The 22,171-nt window shown below is 40.1% G+C and overlaps 1 protein-coding gene across 6 annotated transcripts in view; it reads right to left on the minus strand.

Annotated features, from left to right (window-relative positions):
- Nucleotides 1-2,087: 2,087 nt before the first annotated feature.
- The window catches only part of KDM1A (lysine demethylase 1A), a 28,073-nt gene continuing 7,989 nt past the window's right edge, over nucleotides 2,088-22,171 (minus strand). For 3 of the 6 annotated variants that reach the window (XM_086863601.1, XM_086863599.1, XM_086863602.1), the window contains exons 3-20: nucleotides 20,785-20,844; nucleotides 16,884-17,017; nucleotides 15,100-15,178; nucleotides 14,097-14,189; nucleotides 13,260-13,366; nucleotides 12,332-12,413; nucleotides 11,027-11,121; nucleotides 10,047-10,189; nucleotides 9,481-9,571; nucleotides 8,752-8,886; nucleotides 8,439-8,512; nucleotides 7,676-7,787; nucleotides 7,160-7,292; nucleotides 6,241-6,428; nucleotides 5,712-5,826; nucleotides 4,446-4,573; nucleotides 3,930-4,076; nucleotides 2,088-2,921 (exon numbers count right to left, since the gene is read on the minus strand). In XM_086863601.1, coding sequence (XP_086719727.1) covers nucleotides 2,736-2,921; nucleotides 3,930-4,076; nucleotides 4,446-4,573; nucleotides 5,712-5,826; nucleotides 6,241-6,428; nucleotides 7,160-7,292; nucleotides 7,676-7,787; nucleotides 8,439-8,512; nucleotides 8,752-8,886; nucleotides 9,481-9,571; nucleotides 10,047-10,189; nucleotides 11,027-11,121; nucleotides 12,332-12,413; nucleotides 13,260-13,366; nucleotides 14,097-14,189; nucleotides 15,100-15,178; nucleotides 16,884-17,017; nucleotides 20,785-20,844 — 2,102 coding nt within the window. In that variant the 3' untranslated portion in view covers nucleotides 2,088-2,735. The remainder of the gene's footprint in view (nucleotides 2,922-3,929; nucleotides 4,077-4,445; nucleotides 4,574-5,711; nucleotides 5,827-6,240; nucleotides 6,429-7,159; nucleotides 7,293-7,675; nucleotides 7,788-8,438; nucleotides 8,513-8,751; nucleotides 8,887-9,480; nucleotides 9,572-10,046; nucleotides 10,190-11,026; nucleotides 11,122-12,331; nucleotides 12,414-13,259; nucleotides 13,367-14,096; nucleotides 14,190-15,099; nucleotides 15,179-16,883; nucleotides 17,018-20,784; nucleotides 20,845-22,171) is intronic. The other 3 variants (XM_086863603.1, XM_086863600.1, XM_086863604.1) reach the window with 1 other exon arrangement.

Below are 22,171 nucleotides of genomic sequence, written 5' to 3' on the forward strand. Positions count from 1 at the left end.
AGGGCATTACTACAGAGTAAAATAAATCACTTGGTTGGAGTTCTTTCACATTTTGCCAGTATTGATTGTGCAGGCAGAGTTAGCACAGATAGAAGTAGAATTAAGAGCTGTCACATACAGGATGAGCCCATGTACAACTCGAAATACATTGATTTGCAAGGGGTGCACCATACTTTACAGGAAAAAAAAATCTTTCCCTTGTATTTGGTTTATTCTGGTTGCAAGACTGGACATGTTTTCAGAAGCTTTATAAATTGGGTTATTATGGATGGGCACTTTTGGAGTCATCCATAGCTGTCACTTCAGCTGCTGCTCCCTGGGTAGAGCTCATTAATGCAAGGTGAAGTCCTACAGAGATAACGGCTGTTAAATATTTGTCGTAGAAAACTGAATTTGGCTTGGCTGAGCCCTTTCTGTCCCAGTTCACACAGGCAGCTACTGAACTTCATTAAAGAGGTGGTTGTTTACCTGTGGCTACAAAAACACTGCTGTGTGGGGCCTACTAAGAGCAGCAGAGAGCTGTAGATGTGCCAGTGGTGTTATTCTCCAAAGCTGCCACGTCTGCTCTCAGTCAGTTCTGTGGCTCCAGCTCTAGCACAGAGCAGAGGGGGATTCTTTCTCACCACTGAGGATGTGTACTGGACCAGTGGCCACCCACCATGGCATTGCTGCTCAATAGCCAGAAAACCTCGCTTTTTCCAACTTTTATTCAATGCTTTTTTCAACTGTGATCTTTTTGATCAGCCACGTATGCTTGCTTCAATGTGTTAAGGCGGTCCTCCTGTTGCCTACAAGCAGGTGTACTGACTACTCGAGCTGCAAACCTCTTTGCCTCAGCTGCAGCCGTGAGAAGTTTGCTACTGTAAATCACCTTTGTTGGTGAGATGTTGAGCCAGACCCTGTGTGCTGCCCTGCCCCATGCCCAGGCAGTCAGTGCCTCCTGCTCCGAGCTCCTGATAAACTGCTCACAGAAGGTCAAGCAGTGTTGCACATTTACCTCCAGAATCACATGCAGAGCTGCAGCTGACAGCTCCCCTTCACTCTGATTCCTGACCTTGTAAACAGCTGCTCAACACCATTGCCACACCCCAAGCCTGATGCTCAGAGCCCTGCAGAGAGGCCGGGAGCACCCAGCAGCTCTGGAGCCAGTCCTGCTGACCTTGGGCTGCTTTCAGTGTGCAGCACTGCTGCTCACTGGCACAGGGCACTCTGCCTGCCTGGATCCAGACACTTGTTCCCAGCAGCCTTCCTTCTGGCAGCTTCCTAGTGTTCTTATCCTTGTTATCTTCACTAACTTGCTTTTCAATCCAAGGGTCTGCAACACAGACTCACTTCCTTGCTGTCAGCAGTTGCACAGATGAACATACACAATTGTTTCCACGGTTTTGTAGCAGAGGCTTGAGACAATAAATCCAAATGATTTCCAGTACAAATATTGATTCTAGCCACCATCCTACTCGTGCTGAAGCTTCCTGCCACCCCCTTTGCTGGTTTCTTGGAATATATTTCCACCACCTGTGGGACATGGACCCTTTCTCAAAGACAGGCCATAGAGAGGGCAGAGACAAATTACAGGCTAATCCCAAAATAGGTGGATATAACGAAGAATACAGGTGTCTGTCAGGGCAGGCCTATGCTACATGAGGGGTTCTAGGAGCACTACATGTTCATGAGCCTGGTGTCACAGATACCAGCTGGACAAAGAGTGTCACCAGTTCCGCTGCAGGTAAAGGCAGGGGGTCACGGCCAGACAGTGATACTGTAGCAGCAGTCAGCCCTGTGCCAGACAAAGGCATTTTACCCATGGTCCTACATCAAACAGCAGCTCCAAAGCAGGGATTTCCAGGCTGGGGATGTCCTATCATTCACCCCATCCCAACCAGCATTGCCTGTTCTGGTCCCTGTTAAAGGACAAGCATTGGCATTCCAGTTCTGTGCCCTGGGATGATTGTTTCTGTCTCCTTTGGGATGTTTAACACACCAGGAAGCATTCAGTGGTTTCATGTACTGCAACAGGTGGTCAGCAGTATAGCACCAGGCACGTCACACAGAGTTCACCTCAGGACATTGGAACACAGTTCAGTACCTTTTCTTTTGTTGGAAGTATTTAATAAAACAGTATGCTTAGCATACTCAGTGCTACCAGGTTACTCTACAGCAGGATGCAGATGGTGTAGCAGCCAATGAACCATTTTAGAGAGATGTGATTTGCTGTTACTGGTAGGCAAACAGTTGCCCCAAATTCTTGAATGCCAGACAGGAATAGAATTGGTCAAAAATAGTACTCTTCAAAACAAAGTCATTAAAAAAAACCCAGAAAGAAATTTACATACATTCTACACTAAGCTAGTATTCATAGCAACCAGCTTCTAGAGGCCCTTGTGCAATTACCAAACTGTAAATACACACATAGGTAGAAAAAAACCCCAAACACCCTAGAAAACCCTCCAGCTATTTTGACTTCCAAGAAGTATCTGCAGAGTCAAAGTCCCTGACCAGCTTTGCAGTAAAGGGTTCTGTTTACACTGACCCATCAAATAGCTCAAAGATTTTGTAAAAGGCTGCCAAGCCAAAGGTCCAGCGAGCTTCTGTAAGGCCGTTCTCAGACAAGGCTTGCACAGTAACCCGGGCTGCTCTCAGCAGACGCTGCTACAAACTATGAGGATCTCCATCCTGGGCTCCACAGCGGCAGCACCGTGGCCTCTGCGCTCCTCTTCTGCCGCCTCCCTGTTCCCTCACAGGCTGGCAGCCTGCTGGGGGGGCACACCGGGCGTGGGCTGCCGGGGCAGGGTGTACATGGCCCCCAGGAACTGGTCGGCGATGCGGCCGGCCTCCCGCAGCCCGCTGAGCAGCGCGCCGTGCACCGTGGCGGGGTAGTTGCGGATGGTGTGTTCACCCGCGAAGAACAGGCGAGGGATGGGCTGTGGGGAAACGACAGCAGGGGTTTTGCTCGGGTGTTTTCAGATTTTGCAGCAAACAATACTTTAAGAATGTTAAAAGTCCTCTGAGCACAATCTCCATGAATGTCAAGGTGGTGCATAAAAGGCCAAACTGAACCCATTTTAAGCTGTGTACAAATTACCAAGAAAATAAAGCTCTATTTGATAAGCAATGTTTGCAGAGCCAGAGAGGCAGAGGAGGGTCATGTCCCAGCTCTCACTGTAACTCTACTATCAAACATGCTTAGGAAGAATACTTTCTAATCCTGGAACATGAACTCATAGCACAGTAAGCAAACACAAGCTTCAACATCTCACTTAAATCAGCAGTTTCTCTTTAAACTGAGACCTTAAACTACCCACAGAACTATAACAAGTGGGAGAAAAATAACTGTTGTGTATTACATTCTGCAGGGAATAATTTTTCATAGCTGTGTGTATTAATCGCTTTTATCATTAGAACAAGAACTCAAATAAAGCCAAAGCCACACAGCTTTTCCCAGCAGTGCTTTCAAACCTAATTCCCTCAACATGATCTGGAGATGACTCCTGCCTTCCCTGTGTTGGCCCCCACATTTGGAAGAGACATTTTATTCCTGTTTTTCTCACTCTGGCCTTCACCCTCTTTCAAATCACTACAACTCACTTAAATGTGGTGATGGACAACAAAAATATGGAGTATGAAATACAGGTATAATATTAACTACTCTGTTCAGACATAACCAAATATGAATAAAAATGAATATAATATTAATTTGCTGAATAAAAGATGAGCTTTCTGAATAAAAATGCTCTTTTTTTTTAGCAAACAAATGGCACCAAACCGGTGATGACAGAATTCATGAATGAAAACATTAACTATTTTACAGGTCTTAATCATCCATCATAAAATACAAGTTATCTAAACTTGTGTTTAGGTATGTACGCAAATTACTCAGAAGAATAATTCTGTTTTGAGGTTTTTCTAAAAATAACTAGGACATTTCTCACCTGTGGAGCACCTGGAATGGCTGGCCCTGGAGTAATTGGCTGAGCCATCAAATCATAGTCATTTCCAGAGGATCCAGCAGCTACGTAGGAGTAGGACCCCCGGGCCCACGGGTCAGCACGCCAGCGGGACACCACCGTCTCTTTAGGCTGAGACAAGACAGGAGCTTCAGGTGTTGAGAAAGTGCAAATTCTACAGCTTGTGACAAATACAAACAATGCAAATTGCAACAATATAAGGGACAAAGTCCTTGGGCTGATGTCAGTGGTGGAACTCCACATTTATATTCTGTGATAACACAAATTAATCTTTGATGGCAATTCCTTAAATCTTTTCAGTATATTACCAGACTCTACTGCTTGTAGATCCTCAGTTGGAACTCATTTCCAGCTGCACACACCTGCTGTGTGTGTACTGTTTCCTCTGTTTATTCTCCCATTATCAACATGATGACAACACATGTTGATAAGGTTGATAATATTGATAATTCCCTCTCCTTCAGCCCGAGCTGTACTGACCTGGGGCACAGCGCTGCTGCCAAAGATGCCTTTGAGAATGGCAAGGCACCGACCAACAATGACATCATCACTGATATTCTCCATGATCCCTGCTGCTTCTCCTGCTACCAAGGCCAACAAAATCGGTGCTGTGGGGATGCAGGAGAGAAAAAAAAAATAAATTGAATTATTAAAATTGAACATTTTGATCAGACAAGTTGAACTTGGATAAACATGGATCTGCAGTTAAGCCATGAGGTTAAGATTTAGATTAAACAAATCCAACAAAAGTAGTCCTGAATTTTCCACCATCATGTCAATATAGCAAGAAGAAAATGAATTTATATGTGCCATGGTACTGTTTAGAATTATCAAGAGAACTGATGTATTAAAAAGTAAATAAAAACATCAGGAATGATGTTTCAATGTTTCACAGTCTAACCACATTAACTGCTACCCAACTGTCTTTGAGAAATTGTAATTGTTGTTTTTGATTTCAGCCATCTGACTTGTGCTTCAACATGAGGTTTTACTGCATTTCTGTTTCATTTCCACCTGCTCTGCCTATCTTCATGAGAAGGCAGGCTTAGGATTCAGCATGTAAAGCTAATTTGTACATGGCATGATCTTTCCATCTAAACCATAACCATGACCCTATTGTTAACTATATAATAGAGCCATCATAAAGCCACATGAACAGCCTTGCTATCCAAGGCTCATTACTTGTATCCTCCAGTAAAACCTTACCATTTTAATAATTCAATAGCCTAGAAAGGCACTTCCCTTGTACAGCAGTTTTGTCCAGTTAACAAAGAAACCTGGCCTGCTTATGACAGAATGGAAGAAAACCCACTGGTTATCTGCAAAACAAGTAACTCATTTAATAATGCTCCTTATATATACATCTTTACTTTTAGTCTGGTGAATGGCAGTAACAAAACCAGCACCCTTGCTGCAGGGATCTCCAGACAATCTATTGTGGCAGCACCAGCGACAGATAAACCAAAACTACTAATGGCAAAGTGCTGCTGTAGTAGTAATGGAATTTAACAGGCACAGCCTGGAACTCAGCATTAGTAAACTCACACTTATCTATGTGCTGCCCTAACCTACTACAGAACTGTCTGCAATCAGTGCTGTTCTCTGCTTCCATTTGTCTTCCTAAAAATACTATCTTTTTATGATACCCATACTGTGAACACTAACAGCATTTTATTAACTGGTTTTTTCTAGATCTGAAATGATACAAGTAAGACACTGGCAAAAGCAGACATGCACCACAGCTACCTTTGTACAGGTTCCAAAAGAGGAAAAGTTCTCCTCTGCTTGCAGTAGTGCTCCCAACATGGCCAAACAAATTGACACTTGGATCCCAGAAGACACGATCAAAACACAACACAACCTAGAAAGAAAGAATCAAAAGTTAGGGAGAGCACCAGGGAAAAAGGAAAATAAAGACAATTACACTCATTGATGTTTATTGCTGCACAGATCATGAAAGGGAAATCTGGTGAATATATAATGCATATACATAATGCATAGAGGCATATGCCTACAACTGCCTTTCACAGGTTAGTGTGCTCTCAGTTAACAAGTTCTAACATATTTACTTCTGCAATTTAATTCTTTTAAGCCTGTGTGGGAAATCAACAAGAGACCCTTACAGTTCCTCAGACAATGTTCATCATCAAACCCTAACAAAACAGCTGTGGAAAAGGCATTCTTCCTCTGCCCCACCAGACACGTTCCACCCACATTTCTGATTATCTCAAGGACAACCTCTGGCCTGCTGCAGTTCCCCCAGTGACAGTGGTACCTTGTTCAGGTTGCCAAATCCCATCCTCTGCACTGCAGAAGTTTTCCATTCAGGAAGAGGTGGCACAAACTGAACTGCTGGAGGCTGCTGTTTCAGCACTCCCAAGGGCAGAGTGCACAGCACAGCATCACACTTATAAATGAAGGTCTGGCTGGTAGATCGGGTATTTACAGCTATCACTTCACAGCCTGGAAAGGGGAAAGAAAAACAGTTTAATAGGCCATGAGGTAAGAGCATTGGATTAAAAATTAAAGAAATTACTTATAATCACATCAGAAAGTAATTTGTTTATAGAGACAGCTAACAGTACTTAACTTGTAGCCAAGTTGTTACTGGCCATTTAGCTCTATTCCAGAAAACACAAATAAGGCAGCACCTGAAAATGGCCTTACTGGAATAAGCATAAAGGTCCATCCAGGTCAATAAATATTATTTAAATATATCTATAAATAAACAGTAAGTAGAAAGTTAGCCTCTCATTATGTTGCTCTCCCAGCTGACACTTTCCCAAGCCCAATGTTTTGAAGAACAACAAAAAGATACATTCCTTCCATTACATTCATTTATCCTTCAAATAGCACATCCTGTGGCACCAAGCCTTAAAGCAGTCCCAGACCCCTTACTCCAAATGCTTGAATGAAGTAAATAAATAAGAGAATAAATGTGAACAATCAGTAAATACAACTGAAAAAGACTCTGTCAAATGAGTCACAGAAATAATAAAAAAACCATTCAAGATTAGTAAATCTCTAGCAACTACTTACACAATCCCAGTAAGAAATGTGGCTGTTTATCTAACTCCAAACATGTAAAGGGAGGGGTTTTACAATATCAGTCCTCACATCTACTTCCAGAAGCACTGAAATCTACTTTCTGTGCTCATACTCCCTCAAAGCAGTTTCCTGGGGGTTCCATGTACCTGATGCTGTGTAGCGAACCTGTCGAACTGCTGTGTTTAATTTAATATCCAACCCTTCTGCTAAGGCCACTGGCACACAGGAATATCCATTCCTCACAGTCAAGTGACTGCCTGTGAATTCAAAGTCATCATCCTAAAATGAAGAGGCACAAAAAAGCATGCTTTCATAATGAAGTCCCCTAAGTCAAGAGAAAATAATCAACAACTCTACACAATGGTAAAAAATATTTCAAAAACTTTTTTTAACAGAATCAAATAAATGTGGAGTTCTTTCTGATTATTCATTAAGTAATAAGTACGGAAACTTTCAGCTGACAGTACTGTCAGAGATTGTTTTGCCACTAATGAAAAGCTGTCTGGAATTTCATCATCAAATAATAATTGCGTAAGAATTCAGTACCTGCACAAAAGCAGACACACTGAACAGTTAGAAACTCTTAACAATGGCAAACTTTCATGAGAAGGAAATAAACACAGTTCAAGTTTTTAGTGAATTGTTGAGTACTGACTACCTACCTGGTCCCAGTGCTTCAGTGAAAGTGTAGAAAGAGGAGTAGCATTAGCAAATTCCAGATTTGCAAAATGCCAGTCAAGTATTTGCCTGTCTCTGGATGACAAATAAACATCACTAGAAAACACAAATTTAACACAAAGACATTTAGTTTCTTAGAACAGGATATTGTAAATGCATTGCTTCTGAAAATTTCTTCACAAGTCATTTTTGAGTCTCTCCTTAGTCCAGAAATAACAACATTAAAAACATCCAGACCTCTCTCATATAAGCTGAGTAACAAAACACAGCAAATTCAGGTTTTTAAAGCAGAGTTCATGTAAAATACTCAAAGGGAAGCTAAAAACTTCAGAAATAAAAAGGTTACATGAATAATGGCTTAAGTAGCATGCATAAGGACAACAACAAAAAACCTAATAAAACTGCAAAGAATATTCATATTCTACCAATATAAGTAGGATTGTATACTATCATTACTGATATTTAAAACCTCAAAAAGGTATTTAAAACCTCAAATGCCTTTTGAGATCAGGTTACTGCCAGGATTCCTACAGAATCACCCAAGCTCAGAACCACCTTTTCTGTTTGGGTCACCTCTTAAAAATGAGGAAGGTGAGTTCTAAAGCTGAGAGAACTCAAATTCTGTGTCTGTACCTTTGTACTCTTGAGTTCCCATAATAAAATCATACCATAGCATTTTTGAAACTCATGGAAAAGGTAGTAAAAACTGCTTTCCTAAGTATTTATTCTTTTAGTTTGTATTTTTACCTTGGTGGATTGGCTTCAAGTTCTTGTAATTTCTCTTCCAGCTTCCCTTGTGTTTCTGCCAATTCATCATACTCCTATTAAGATTAAAAGCTAACATTAAAACCAGTTTACATCTAAAAGAACTTGAAGACATCATGTAGGATCAGACTGCACCTAGCCTCGAGAAATCACTAGGAAAAAATCACTTAATGGATTTAGTGGAAGCTAAATCAAATTTGTTTTTTCTTTAAAAAAAAATTTGGTTAATTGGCTAATTTTTGGCTACAGAAGTCCTGAGCAAAGACTGACATACTGTATGTATGTGATCCTTTACCTTGCAAAGTGCAGTCAGATCTCTGTGCTTGCTTTTCACAAGGAACTCTGCTGTAATATCCCGAGGTGGCTTCACTTCTGATGCTTCCTTATACTGCTGATGAAGTTCTTTAATCTTCTCTTTTAAATTCACCATCTTTAAAGATAGAGCAGAAAAAGGAAGAAAGGTTAAAAAAAAAACTATGAAAGGCAGATTTCAACAAGTTACTGTGTAAACTAGATATTCACCTCAAACATCATTGATTTCTTACTATGTTGCAAGTAATTTGAGAGCAGTCCACAGGTGTTTTTAATTTGAGAAATTTCCATAGAAAAAATGTCCATTTACCACATGCAAAAATAATGGAAGTAGTCCTAAACCACTGTGTCTGTACTACAAATCAGACATGTAATGAAGACAGTCAACATTTCTAAATAGTCCCCAAAAACCTCAGCCAGTACCAGCATCTCTAAAGAAGGCTATGAAACATTACTCTTTATCATGCCTGTCCCCTTCCTTTCTTTTCCCATATTATGTTTTATGGTTTTCTGCCTAATCAATTTTTCTCCTCCTCAAGCAGGAGACACCTTTGTCCTAACAAGGCTTCTAAGTAGGTCTTAAGCCAAAAGATATTTGAAGAACAGCATTAATAGCAACTTTCTGTTATTTTTCTTTGGACGTTTTTGTATGTTTTGCCATTTTCTGAGGAACATAATGCTTATCACCTTGTTCTAGATGTCATCATCTGACCTTGTTAAGAAGATCTTTCAATTCCTCCTGTGTTTTCACAATTTTTTTCCAGTGCTCAATCTGCTCATCCTTCACATGCTTCTCCTGCAATCTGGAAAAGTTGAAAAGTGAGAGTCAGCTCAACATAAAATCCTTGTGTTAATGAGAAAATTTATTATCACAATCTAGTTAGTGGAATGTAATAAAACCACATGTCATGGGATATTTTAGTAAATACTTGTATGGCAATTGGAAAATTAAAGCAAATTTCTGTAAATAAGGGATACATGACTAGCTAAAATAGTGTGAAGTTACCTTCTGCTATGAAAGGCCATTACAATTGCCACTAGCTTTCAAGTAGTGTCAGTGCTCTGTGTGGGTGGACACCAATCACACTGAGTCACTGTAGGAATGATTTTTCAGGAAACTTTCAGCAAGAGAGGTTTGCTCCTTTAACCATCTATGAGATCAAGCAGCTATATTAAGAGGGTAAATCTTACCTCTAGGAGCACCCTAGTTGGTTCAGGTATCTTTTGGAAATTTATCCAAAAAATAGGAAAGTCTACCAAAAGGAGAGAAGTACTTACTGTATGACAACCTCCAGAGCCTGGCCTAGGGAGACAGGCTTATTATTGAGAACATTAAAATCCAGCTGATGACTGAGATAGGATGTGGCTTCCAGCAGACGATTAAATTCTTGCTCCACCATTTCATCTTTCTCTTTGGGAACCTAGGAGGCAAAAGAACAAGAACTGTTCTTAACCCATTCATAAATAATACAGCTGCTGAGAATAGCCCTTGGGAAAAAAAAAATAATTCATATCCTTAGCTCTCTCAAATGGTCAGACACCAAGGTCTGTACAACACAATGTCACACTTTGCCAGGATGGGCACAAGAAGAACTGTCAAACCACGATGACAACAGATCTCTCTTGCAAGAGAAAACTAAACTGCCTTATGGGCTCATAAGATTTCCTTACTGGAAAATAAGGTGTGTTCATCAAAGCTACAGAAGCTTGCCAAAAGACTGACAGTAGGATGGCTCTACACAATCACAAGGCTTTAGAAGGCTTGGCATAGCCCAGTGAAGTGGACAGACAGTAATTTATCCTCTGGAATGGTCACTGTGAGTAAGAACTACCAATGCAGCTTTTCTAGGATGATGGAAACACTGCAGGACATGTATGGAATGGTGGTATTTAACTGTACTGATGATACTCAGTTAAACAGTGAGTGCTGCCAGTGTGAAAATACCTGTTACATGATGAGAGCTCAAGTGATGCAAAGAGCAAACCTCACATCTGTTAAACCGCGCATGGCTTAAACAAAGGAGAGAGAAACTTGGCTTCCACAAAACCTCTGAAATGCAAAGGTAAAAACTCATTTGGAAAGAGAAGTGTATGTGCAGGTATGCTACAAAATTAGTAAATTGCCTAAAAAGGGACACACACCTTCCTTCTTCCCTCTCTCTGGAAGCCATCTTAGGCTAGGCCAGTAGCCTGGTAACAAACACACTTGAGATATTACTTCTTTTTTAGAAGGTTCATGGAAACAGGATCAGACTTACAGCTTGTCCATTCGCTTCATAAAGTGGACATTTTTGTTTGATCTTTGCCAGTTCCATATTTACTTGCTTGCTGACCACAGCCATGGGATTTCCTCCTGGAAAAGATTTTATATAGTTTAACAGAGAATTCTGTAAAATTTGTCTGCAATTAAACAAAAACTCCACAGTTAAAGCAATTTCAGAGACTAAAACACTAACCCCAGTGTATGCATTCCAGTGACCTGGTGTAACACTGCCAAAGGTCTGCACTTCTGTGATTCCTGCAATGAGGACATGGAAAAAACCCACCCACCAAATACCTACTTCCAGTATCTGAAGGGGTTCTACAGGGAAGCCAGAGAGGGCCTTCTCATCAGAAACAGTATTGATATAACAAGGGGTAATGGGTATAAACTGAATGAGGGGAAATTTAGGCTGGATTATTAGGAAGAAGTACTTTCCTGTGTGGATGGTGAGATACTGGAACAACTTGCTTGAGGAGGTTGTGGATGCCCCAACCCTGGCAGTGCTCAAGGCCAAGCTGAACAAGGCCTTGAGCAACCTGATCTAGGGGGAGGTGTCCCTGTCCATGGCAAGGGTGATTTGGACTAGATGATCTTTAATGTCCCTTCCAACCCTTAAGATTCCATGGTTCTATGAATTAAACATAAAAATATTACAGTCTTTCAATAGGCAAACTGAAATCTGTTTTTCCATGACTGTGCACGTTCAGTACTTTGTCTGGAACCAGTTTCTGTATGCAATTTAATAAGACTAATCATGAGACAGATGCCAAATTAAGGCTGTCAGTAAAAATGGGGGTTCATTATAGGTTTTACAGTATTTTATCATTTCACTACATTGCTGAAGGATATTCCACACTAAACACTTGCCCATCTTCTTAGCAGAGTAACCATGTCAATAACTGCCATCCCATAAAACAGTAATAAATAGGAAGAAATTTTGCTTGTTTTCCATTATTTTTACAACTATTTTTGAAATCAGTGAAGAAAGTACTTTTGGGGTTTAAACTCTGAAGAAGGGCTTTCTCTTTAGAATGGCTCTGCACTTCCCCTCCTCCCTTGTTTTTCCATGTAAACTGAAATAATACATTCTGTCTCTTTAAGGTCTCACCCATCATATATAACTTTGTTATTTATGAAAACTACTAACTGCCAAAAAGGCTGAATAAGAACACACACTTTTTTAAGAGTTAAAAGTACCCCATTATTTTGGCCATGAAAGAAAACAGCATTAAGGTTTCACATTTACAGCATTTTGCCCCTCAGTTTTCCTCCCTGGTCTTTTTGATTTTGAAAAACTCACCCAGTCCTGTTACCACCATTGCTCCCAGATCAGCAACATAATTCCCTTTGCGAAAGGTGGCAACTCTTCCTCCTACTCGGTCCTGTCAAAAGCATAAGATATTAAAACTCTAGTTACATTCAGTAAGACATCTCACTGAAATATACTGAAATATAATCACTGAAACATCTACAAAACATGGTGCAAGTATTCTCTTAACTGACGGGTTAATAAACAGAATGTACACTTTTCAAAAAAAAAAAATTCAATCACAATTAATTTGCCTAAGTTAAGGAATAAAATGTTTAACTAGCATTTTAAAAAGGAGAAGAAAAAAAGGAAAGAAATAGAAAAAAAGATGCCTAATCATATTTGGGCAGATTTCACTATTTTTACAGCAGGATCCACTGTGATTCCAAAGCCAATCCCTTCAACTGCCCACACACAAATTTAGTTATACACTAGATTTCCTCCTCCCCCTGATTCCTAAAGATTTTTAGCTTTATATGTATTTTTTTTAATATCTGTAACTTTGTAGACTGTCAATACACAGCTATAACTTCCAGTGCTTTTCTTACCCTCTCCCACAGTTTAACAAACTCTTAATAATACACTCTTGAAATTCTGTTTAGTCTTCCCTTTAGTTTAGCATTCTGGACTTGCATTCTGCTGATGAAAAACCAATTTCTAATCATGAAAGAAGGTCATTTTAAGGTGTAAGCACACCTTAAAGGTTGTTCCTGGTGTAAGCACACAACACTAGCACCTGAGTATCCAGCCCAGCTGAGAAAGCATCAGACAGCTCCCATCAAGAACAGATCTGCTCAGTTCCTTGTGAGGCTGGTTCAGTATCAGCAATTCATCCTGACTGACACAGCCCTGTCCTAGTACTGAATAGGTTTACTGGTTAAGTTGCCACACAGAAGTAAAATAGCACAAAAATTCATACTCTGGCTTCCAGAACTGTGACATCCATTCCAAAACTCTGCAACTGGCGAGCTGCTGCCAACCCAGAGACTCCAGAACCAATAATGATCACCTTTCCTGTCTTCTTGGCTAAAGATAGAGAAAAATCAGCTACAGTAGTCCTTCATATGTGCAGTACTAAATGGCAAACAGTCATGTAAGAGTTGCATTTAAGAGATACTAAGAACAAAAAGCAGCTTTCTTTTCATGACTAGTTCTGACAAAACAAACTCTTTAACAAAAAGAGAACTGTAATTTGATATAATGATGAAAAAGTAATTCTGAATGTAACACTGAGACAGGTACAAGGAAAATACACTAGCAGTACATCTGGGACAAGGAAGAAAACAGGAGAAAAAATGCTTCCAGACAACTGTCTGAAGAAGAATGCAATTCATATTAATTACTGGGGACAAAGTACCATAGTTTTATTTATTTCTGCCCCAGAAGAATAAAACTTAAAAAGGGCAGAGAAGTTCACTTGCAAAATTCAAGAATCAGATAAGCATGTAACAGACCTAAGTACAATATTGTGTTTCTGACTTTAAATGAGAACCAAGATAACTCATTAAAAAGTGACAGTCACCGAATTATCTACAGAAGATTTGCCAAGATTTTTTTCCTCTCAAAGTGATTTACATAAATACATGGCTTCTCTATGCCAAAATATAACACATTAACATCAACAGTCAGATGGCTTTCCAGCCTTTTTTTTCTTTTCTTAGCACTCCAATTCTAAAAAGCAATCAAAAAACTGTCCTAAGAAATCATGGAACAATAAAACAAAACTTCAATTAGAAACAATGCACAAGTTTCCTACTTGGAAGGGGCTTCACTCTTTTGTAGATCCCAAAGTTAATCAGCCCATGACGCTCCAGGTAGCTGTGAACCCTGTGAACGAGCACTGTGTCACCTAAAAGAATGTATAAAGTTTCCATATTATTCTGCATGTTCAGCTGCACATATGTACTGAGGACATACTCACAGCAGCAATCTGGTCGAGCCCCACTAAACACATCCTGCCCTACAGCTCTGCTACTGACCCACTCATCCTTCTGAGGAGGCCTGAGGCTGCTTTTCTGAAAAATACCCATGCTGTACTGCAGTTTTGAATCCTGACTGAAAAGCTGTACAGGACATTAGGCACTTCTTCTACTCTAGTGAAGAAGAACACCTTTTCTGAAACTGCAAAATCCCAAGATAACGACACAGAATTGTTATTATTGGTATTATGCCAATATTTACTGCAGCATTGAATTCTCATTTTTATTTTTAAAAGCACAGTAGTTCACTATTTTGCGATCCTTGACAGTATATTTGCATTCTTTTCGGCACTATTTTCTTCTTCAATTATTTTTTTATGGCTACCCTCCACCTTTTCCCAGTTTATTGGGATCTTTTCTGAGAAGTGTGGAATGGTCTCCATTTGCAAGCAGTAACTCCTCACTCTTCTACTGCCTTTTTGCATCACAGTCTGTTTAAGTCTTAAAAAAAAAACCTCTCAAAAAACCTTATGATTAATAACATTTTACAGCTGAGAACCACCAAGAAGCCATAGCAAACCTTAAAAGCTGCACATGAATTAACACTACTGTAACAATCCATCTTTTTATGAATCCTGGTAGTGGTATTTCTTTACCAGACAATGAACTCCACCAAATGTGAACCATGAGTATAAAATGCAATATCCCAGTCTATACACAACCACTCACGGAGCTCCACTGAGGACTGAAGCATCTGAAGCAGCTTTTACACGAACAAAAGTGAAAAAAACCAGCACTGATATATACAGTATGATTTTGGAAACGAAAAACTTGACTTACTATTATAAGGTGCTTCTAACTGTTGGATAGTTGCTTCAAATGTCAGCTGAATCTTTGGGTTATCCAACCAGAGCTGCAGCTGTATTTAAACAAACAATACAACATGTCATACTAAGCAATACAAAAGAGGTGTTTTCCAGGCATGTGTGTGCTACCAAATACTGTCAGGAGATGAAGCCCTCTAATGAATTTAACTTTGGCAGGACTACACAAGTCACACTGAACTTCACCTTCCAGTGTTCCTTAAGGTGCAACACAGTCTGAAAATTTCACATCATTTCAAACAAGAAGAACCAAGGTAGCACAAAGATGTGTGCAGCCAGCAGTGTCTTTTTGGCACCAGATTTCATATTTTCATAAAGCTGCACTTATCATGTTATAAGGTTTATTGATCTCTGACATTTAATGATCCAATCCATCTTCACCAATATAGAACACGACCATGGACTACACTGGCCACATATACACAAAAAAAGCATATTTACAAGACATTTACAGTTCAAAAATCAAGCAGGAAGAATTGTCTATGATATGATTGTATCATGTCACATTTATCACATATATTTTCATATAGAAAAAAAAAAGAACTGTTTTTCCCACAGAACTCCTACTTTGTAGCAGAGAGGCAGGAGTTAATAAATAATTTTACAGTTGCATGCCTAGATCTAGGTCATACATAGCACTTCCACTCCATTATGTATTCTATAATTAGTCCTTTATTTGGGTATTTCTCTAGAGTTGTATTACTGAGCTTCACAGTTCCCCACAGAGTCCAAATTAAAATGGAAATCCTACAACCATAATGAATAGGAATGATCAAGAAATAATTTCTTTATAATTTGGGAGGCTTTTTGAGGTGAATGGCTAATTAAGAGGCTGCTCACTGCAGTTTGCAGCTCTGCTGAGCACTGGGTTCATATCAGCAGTTCCACAGTCTCTGCTATTCTCACTGGAAGAGTTCCTCTCACAAGCCTTCCTCAAACAGGATTCCTGTTCAGGAACTTCTCCAAGTTCCTCTGTAGTGAATAAGGCCCACAGACCAGCAGTGCTGCTTTTTCCTGCAAATACCTCTCTCCAGTAATTTCTTAGTTTCAGTGGAAGGTTTTTCTGCTTTCAACATATTTGTTAAGGGATTACTCACTATTTATTTTCTGCAAATTGTTTTCCAAACTCTTTGGCACGCTCTGGCCTGTTTTTACACATCTCATGACTTCTCAGAAGTTACAACTTGAGTTAGAGGAATAATTTACAGGAACAGCAGAAGTCATGCTCTTAGACTGAAGATGTCCACCACACATAAATTTTAACTAACTTATTAAGCACTGGGTGCTACCCAATGCTTAATATGGTCAATACCCAATGATGTTTCTTGGTCATCTTCAGTCTGTGAAAAAACTGAGCGGTGCATAAGGTGTTTTGTCTCTTAACTACAGTAACACAGCAATTTGTGAAGTATTTCTTGCTTTCCTACTGAAATTTTCCTAACATGACTTCAATTTTCTAAAATATTCTTTTCAAAATACAGGAGGAAAGCCTCGATCCCTGTTTTGGATGTTGTAAGTACCCCAGAGTTTCTTTATGCTGCTCACAGCACTGCTTTAATCAAGAACTGGATAGCACATATCTTAACAACTTGAGAGCATGACAGGACGCCAGAAATTCAACCCCACTGTCTCAAAACCAAAAATTCAATCAACTGCTAGACATGGTAACTGCCATAAAGTCTTAGCAAGGTACACAAATTTCCTACCCTTTTTTCACCAATACTTTTACAACAAACTTACGGTGCGGTTCCTGATGTACAGAAACACCTTCTGAGTCTGCTGTGGCCCACTGATTATATCAGGGAAGCAGGCAGCTTCTTGAGATGTCATACGGTCATGTGGAAGTCTACTCTGGAAAGCTGCACCCTCCACACCTACAATAAAAAGACAAGTAGTCTACAGGCACTGCAAAGGAACACTACCCTTCCTAGCCAGTGCTTTCAGCCATGAGGTGATATGGTAGCCAATTCCATGAGATGCTTTCTTTAGTACTTTTATTTACATCTGCAAGACATACAGTGTCCAAGTTAACAGTTCTTTTAATTACAGGTATCTAGAGAAAATGAAAAAGCTACACTACAGGGGAGATAAGCAATCAAACAAAACCCCCCAAAAAACAAAGCCTGAAAATTCAGTGGGACGGGGGCACATATCAATACATTATATATAGCACACACACACACACACACACATATATATGTATTAACAATAAAACATAACTATTTTAGATGCTGTCCTTAATTTGTGTGGTTTCCAGTTTCTAACAGAACCAGAAAACCATTTTAGAACCTGTTCAAAGCCAAAATATCTGTAATATACAAGCACAGTGTCTGCCATCCCCTCTCACCTGCTTCTCAAAGATTAACTTCCACTGACTTCCTCCAGCTAGAGGAACCCACCTTAAACTCTAATTTTGCATATCTGATATATTTACAGCAGGCAGTGCAATGAAACACAATCACATTTATGCATTTCCTGTGCTCCCTCTCCAAGTGCTGCCTACAACAGATTTCCTACTTTTCTTTTTAAACATTCCACATGTAAAAGACTGGATGTTGAACCCATCCAGGAGAGGTTTTCTCTATGGAAAACATTCATACAGGAACCAGCACTTCTACCAATTCCCATGCTGGCAGTGATGTAACTACATTTCTGTACCCTGCTTTCCTCAGTCTCTGATGTTGTACTATAGAAAAAGTGACAAACTAAGACACAGCTGCAACAAGTGCTACAGCACGAGTGCAGAAAGCAAATCCTGCAGGCACAGAGAGCAAAACAAAGTACTGAGATGTGAAATACAGCAAGAAAAACATCAATCTCCCATGTCCTAGAAGTGATTTTGATCAGGACAGAGGACAAGGCATTCAATCTAGAAAGATAGAAGCCAATACATCCCAGGGGCAAAACCCCCCACAAATAATACAGTATGATTAAGATCACTTGCTGAAACTGGAACTGCTCAAAAGACTACAATAAATAGCAAAATAAATACAAGCTTGCAGTGTGTTACACTAACCAAGACAACCGTTTAAGAGTTTGAAGTTCATGTACAGCAGTACATGTAAATGTGCCAGAGAGAGGAATTCCCTGCTTTTAATTCTGGTGCCACCACACACCTCTTTAATTTCCAAGCATTTTTACTTCCCAAAGGTGCTGAAAAAAAAAAATTAAGGAAGGAGATGGTTGTGAAATTAAAAAAAAAACCCAAAGTACAACTATAACAAAAACCCCCAAAACAAACCAACCAAAAAAAAACACACAAAAAACCTAACTAAACAAAAAAAAACCACAATAAGAAGGAAAAAACCCCAAACCAAACAAAAAACCAACCAACCAAAAAAAAAACAACCCAGCAACCAAAAACTCATTCACAAGTAAAGATCAAAAGATCTGTGTGATGGCTCAAGGTAAAGAAAACTGTCTGCAATCATTTACACAAATTTTACAAGAAGAAATTAGTAACACAAGCTAGAGAGTACTGCAAGTAAAATAAAATTAACCATAGGAGAAGTTGACACACCTACAATGTTTCCTGCACTAATATTCACCTATGGAATAGAAACCCACAGCTCTACTACAACTTCAGATTCTCCAGTAACAGCCATTCCCCAGCCCCTCTGCTCTCCTTCCAGCTAACCTGGCCCAAGTGTGCCAAAATCTGCACAGGAATGCACATGCTCAACGATGAATTCTGTAAAACTGGGCAGGGAAATCAAACCAGTTACCAATTCTCTGATACTTTATTAATGCTAATGATCTTAATTAAGGTTCTAGATCCTCAAGTGCTGGCAAAAAGCTCAGCAGCACAATTTTCAGAGAATGGCCAGTTAAAGACCTGAAATGCTGAAGCCGGCTCTCTCTTATGGGTTTGGGCTCAAAGAAGAAGTGTGCTTCTGCAGGTACCTGCTAAAAAGTCACGTACTCATCAAACACCAGCAAACTCTCAGATGTGTGGATTTAAGGCAACTCAGCAGTTTCTTGAAAAGCTTTGGGATTTATTTCTTCAAACTGAGCAGCCATAGAACATGGTGCTGCTAACAGCTTTGAAAAGAACTCCCAAGGTGGGTTGAGTTGGTGGGGCTTTTAAGGCCATATACCTTTCATGGCAATACCCAAACTTTAAAACTAGAATAACAGAGTAGCTCCAGATGAGCACAGGTACTCAGGAAAAAAAAAAGTAAAGGAAAAAAAAAATAAAGAAGAAACAAAAAAAGCTAATAAAACAACTCACAAGAGTGTTCCATACAAGAATTTAGAAATGCATAGCTATTAATAGCAAAGATAGCATTTTTATTTGGCCAACCACTGGAAGATCTTATAAGAACTAAATGTCCTTGAATTTACTTCTGCAACCACAAAGCTCAAATCTAAATGGATTTGGATTTCAGGCTGACTAAATCCCATTTCACACCCTTACTGCTTGTATTTCATGAAAGCCACACTTTACAGGGATTACCAGTTCAAAACTACATGTTTCTCCTTGGGAAGGTTCTGCCTAGACTGGATTATCAGCTCCTCTTCACACACACTTGTGCACACACACTTGCCCATTTCCTGACATTCAGCACTAGCAACTAATTGGCTGAAATTTTGAGCATTGAGTTTCTTCCCCACAGAAGAAATCCTGAGGGATGCAGCTCATTTGAAGACTTACTAAAACATCTGCAGATGAACACACTGAATGAAAGGATTTTGCTGTCAAACTGGTTGTTAGAGCATACTCTCAGCATATAACACAAAATGCAAAATATGCAGAATTTCCAATCAGCCAATGCCTACCTAATAATGAAACAGGCAATGCATCCTTAGGCCCATGAGCCATAACAGCCAGCACTTCCATGCAAGTGGTAACATCCATAACAGTATTTGGCTCCCTTACTTACAACAGCAAAGGATGCACTCTTAGATGAGTATCTTGAATTTCTATTTGCGTCAAAAAGAGCAACTTGGAGGTTCAGAATAGGTTCTGGAGCCTTTGACTCTTGTTTAAAACCCTAATCCTGAAGTGAGAGCAAAAGCAGCAGAGTTGGAGGAAGATTTTAAGTAGCACTCCAAGTACTTAAGAGTAAAGACACCAATCCTGTGAATGAAGCAGTGAGTACTGCCAGCAGCAGTACCAAGGCCAAATGGCAAATGAAATTCACAATCCAGTCCAGTGAGCAGCAGACTATGAATCTGCCCAGCACACAATCTCCTGGGCTAAGTGCTGGCACACAGGACAAACACAAACCCTTTCAAAAGACAAAAAGATAGGAGCAAAAAAGTACTCCATGCTATGTTTTCTTCAGCAGATTAGAAAAAAGGGTACACTGTTCTAAAGCTCTCTGTGTCACTCTAGGTGGTACAAACTGGCTAGGTAAGAAGATTTCTGTACATTTAGACTCCTCTGAACATGAAGAGGAGTGGAGGGATGAGAGATCGGCCTGAGGCATTTCAACACAGGTTAGCTAGCGCCCTTTTCCACAGTTGTGATAGACCTCAACTGAAATCTCAATGCCCCACACTTTTTAAACAGGTGGGTACACAACTCCTGCATCTCTTGCTAAATTTGGGACAACCACACCCATGCGCACTTGCAAGCATCAATCCCTAACCTGGCGGCTCTTGCTACTCAGTGGCAAGCATCAAACGCCACCCTCACCTGATGCTTGGCCGTCTCCATACCCTCCAGAACTGTCGTCTTGAAGTCCTCCTGCTTGCCCTGTGGAAGGAAAGAGGAGAACTCAGGGACCTTACTCCATAAGTTAAACCATACTGGACATAAAGGCCCGGCAGTTGGCGTTTTAGGTATTAAATTTCACCAACTAACTAAACCCATTTTCTGAGAATCCCATCTTCTGGAACCTAGGTTCAGGGCATCAAAAAATTATGTTCTAAAGTGTTATCCAGGTTACTGGAATGCTTTACATCAGATTTTATGGGAAATAAAGAAGTACACCATACACAGCATTCCTGGTGGCTAAATATTTTTAATTTTGCAGATGGATACCAAAGGTTCTATGGATCTCAAACCCTAAGAATTTGATAATCTTGCCTTTGATGCTCCCAAGTCTCCCCATATCTCAAGGACATAGTTTAAAGCATTTTGAAAACCCTCTTATGTTCAGGAGACCCTATTTTTTTCCCCCATAAACGCTTCCTTTAAGCTTGATGCTAAAACAATGCTTGAAAGGCTCAGACCACTTATTTTGGTTTCAGTACCCTTGATACACCCTCAGTGTTCTAGCACACTAAGATTGTCTTTGAAGCCAACATACCACTGATCAATGATGTGATCAATACCCAGCACTGAAAGACATCAGTCTTTCAACATTCCCAGTGGTGGAAACGTGAGGAAAGGCTAAGCACTCATCTGAAAGACCTGAAGAAGTCTCAGAATTACCTTAGCCTGTAACTAAGTCCTAAACAAGACTGCAACACAAGCAGGAACAGAGCACGTTGAGAAGAGAGATGAGTACAGCTGCAGTGTCTGCAGGAACAAAGCCATTACACACCTCACACACTGCTCACTTCACAGGAGACAGTTCTGAGTTGAGCTCATGAGCAATATTCTTCCACCATCAGACGGTTGCCTGAAATCCCTTCACCTGCAGAGCTCAGGAAGCCACAGCACACTCCAGATGGCCCAGTGCTGTACAGCTGGCTCCTGCTGTACCAAGGCTCCTTCAAACCACATGCTTCAACAATCAGCAAGTCCAAACCAACACACAATGAAACACACTGCAATGGTCACTGGAATGGAACAGCCGCTTCCTAGAGCATAACTGTTCAGCTGTAATCTCCAGACAGTTAAGAGCAAGGTGTAACCTGAGGCTAAACTCACAATTGTTAATACCCTTGAGAATCTGGCTGAACAATTTTGCCAATTTAAGGCTCTTAGGGGACACACTAACTGAGAAGAATTTCATCTGAATAACAGATTTAACCCCTAAAGCAAGACACAGAAAGTTAAACAAAAGTTTCCATACTGTGCTAAACTGGGTAAATCTAGAATGTCACAACATTAAACATCTACAGATAAACCAAAA

The sequence above is a fragment of the Cyanistes caeruleus genome, chromosome 26 (assembly GCF_971803275.1).
Source record: "Cyanistes caeruleus chromosome 26, bCyaCae1.hap1.1, whole genome shotgun sequence".
Classification (NCBI taxonomy): Eukaryota; Metazoa; Chordata; class Aves; order Passeriformes; family Paridae; genus Cyanistes; species Cyanistes caeruleus.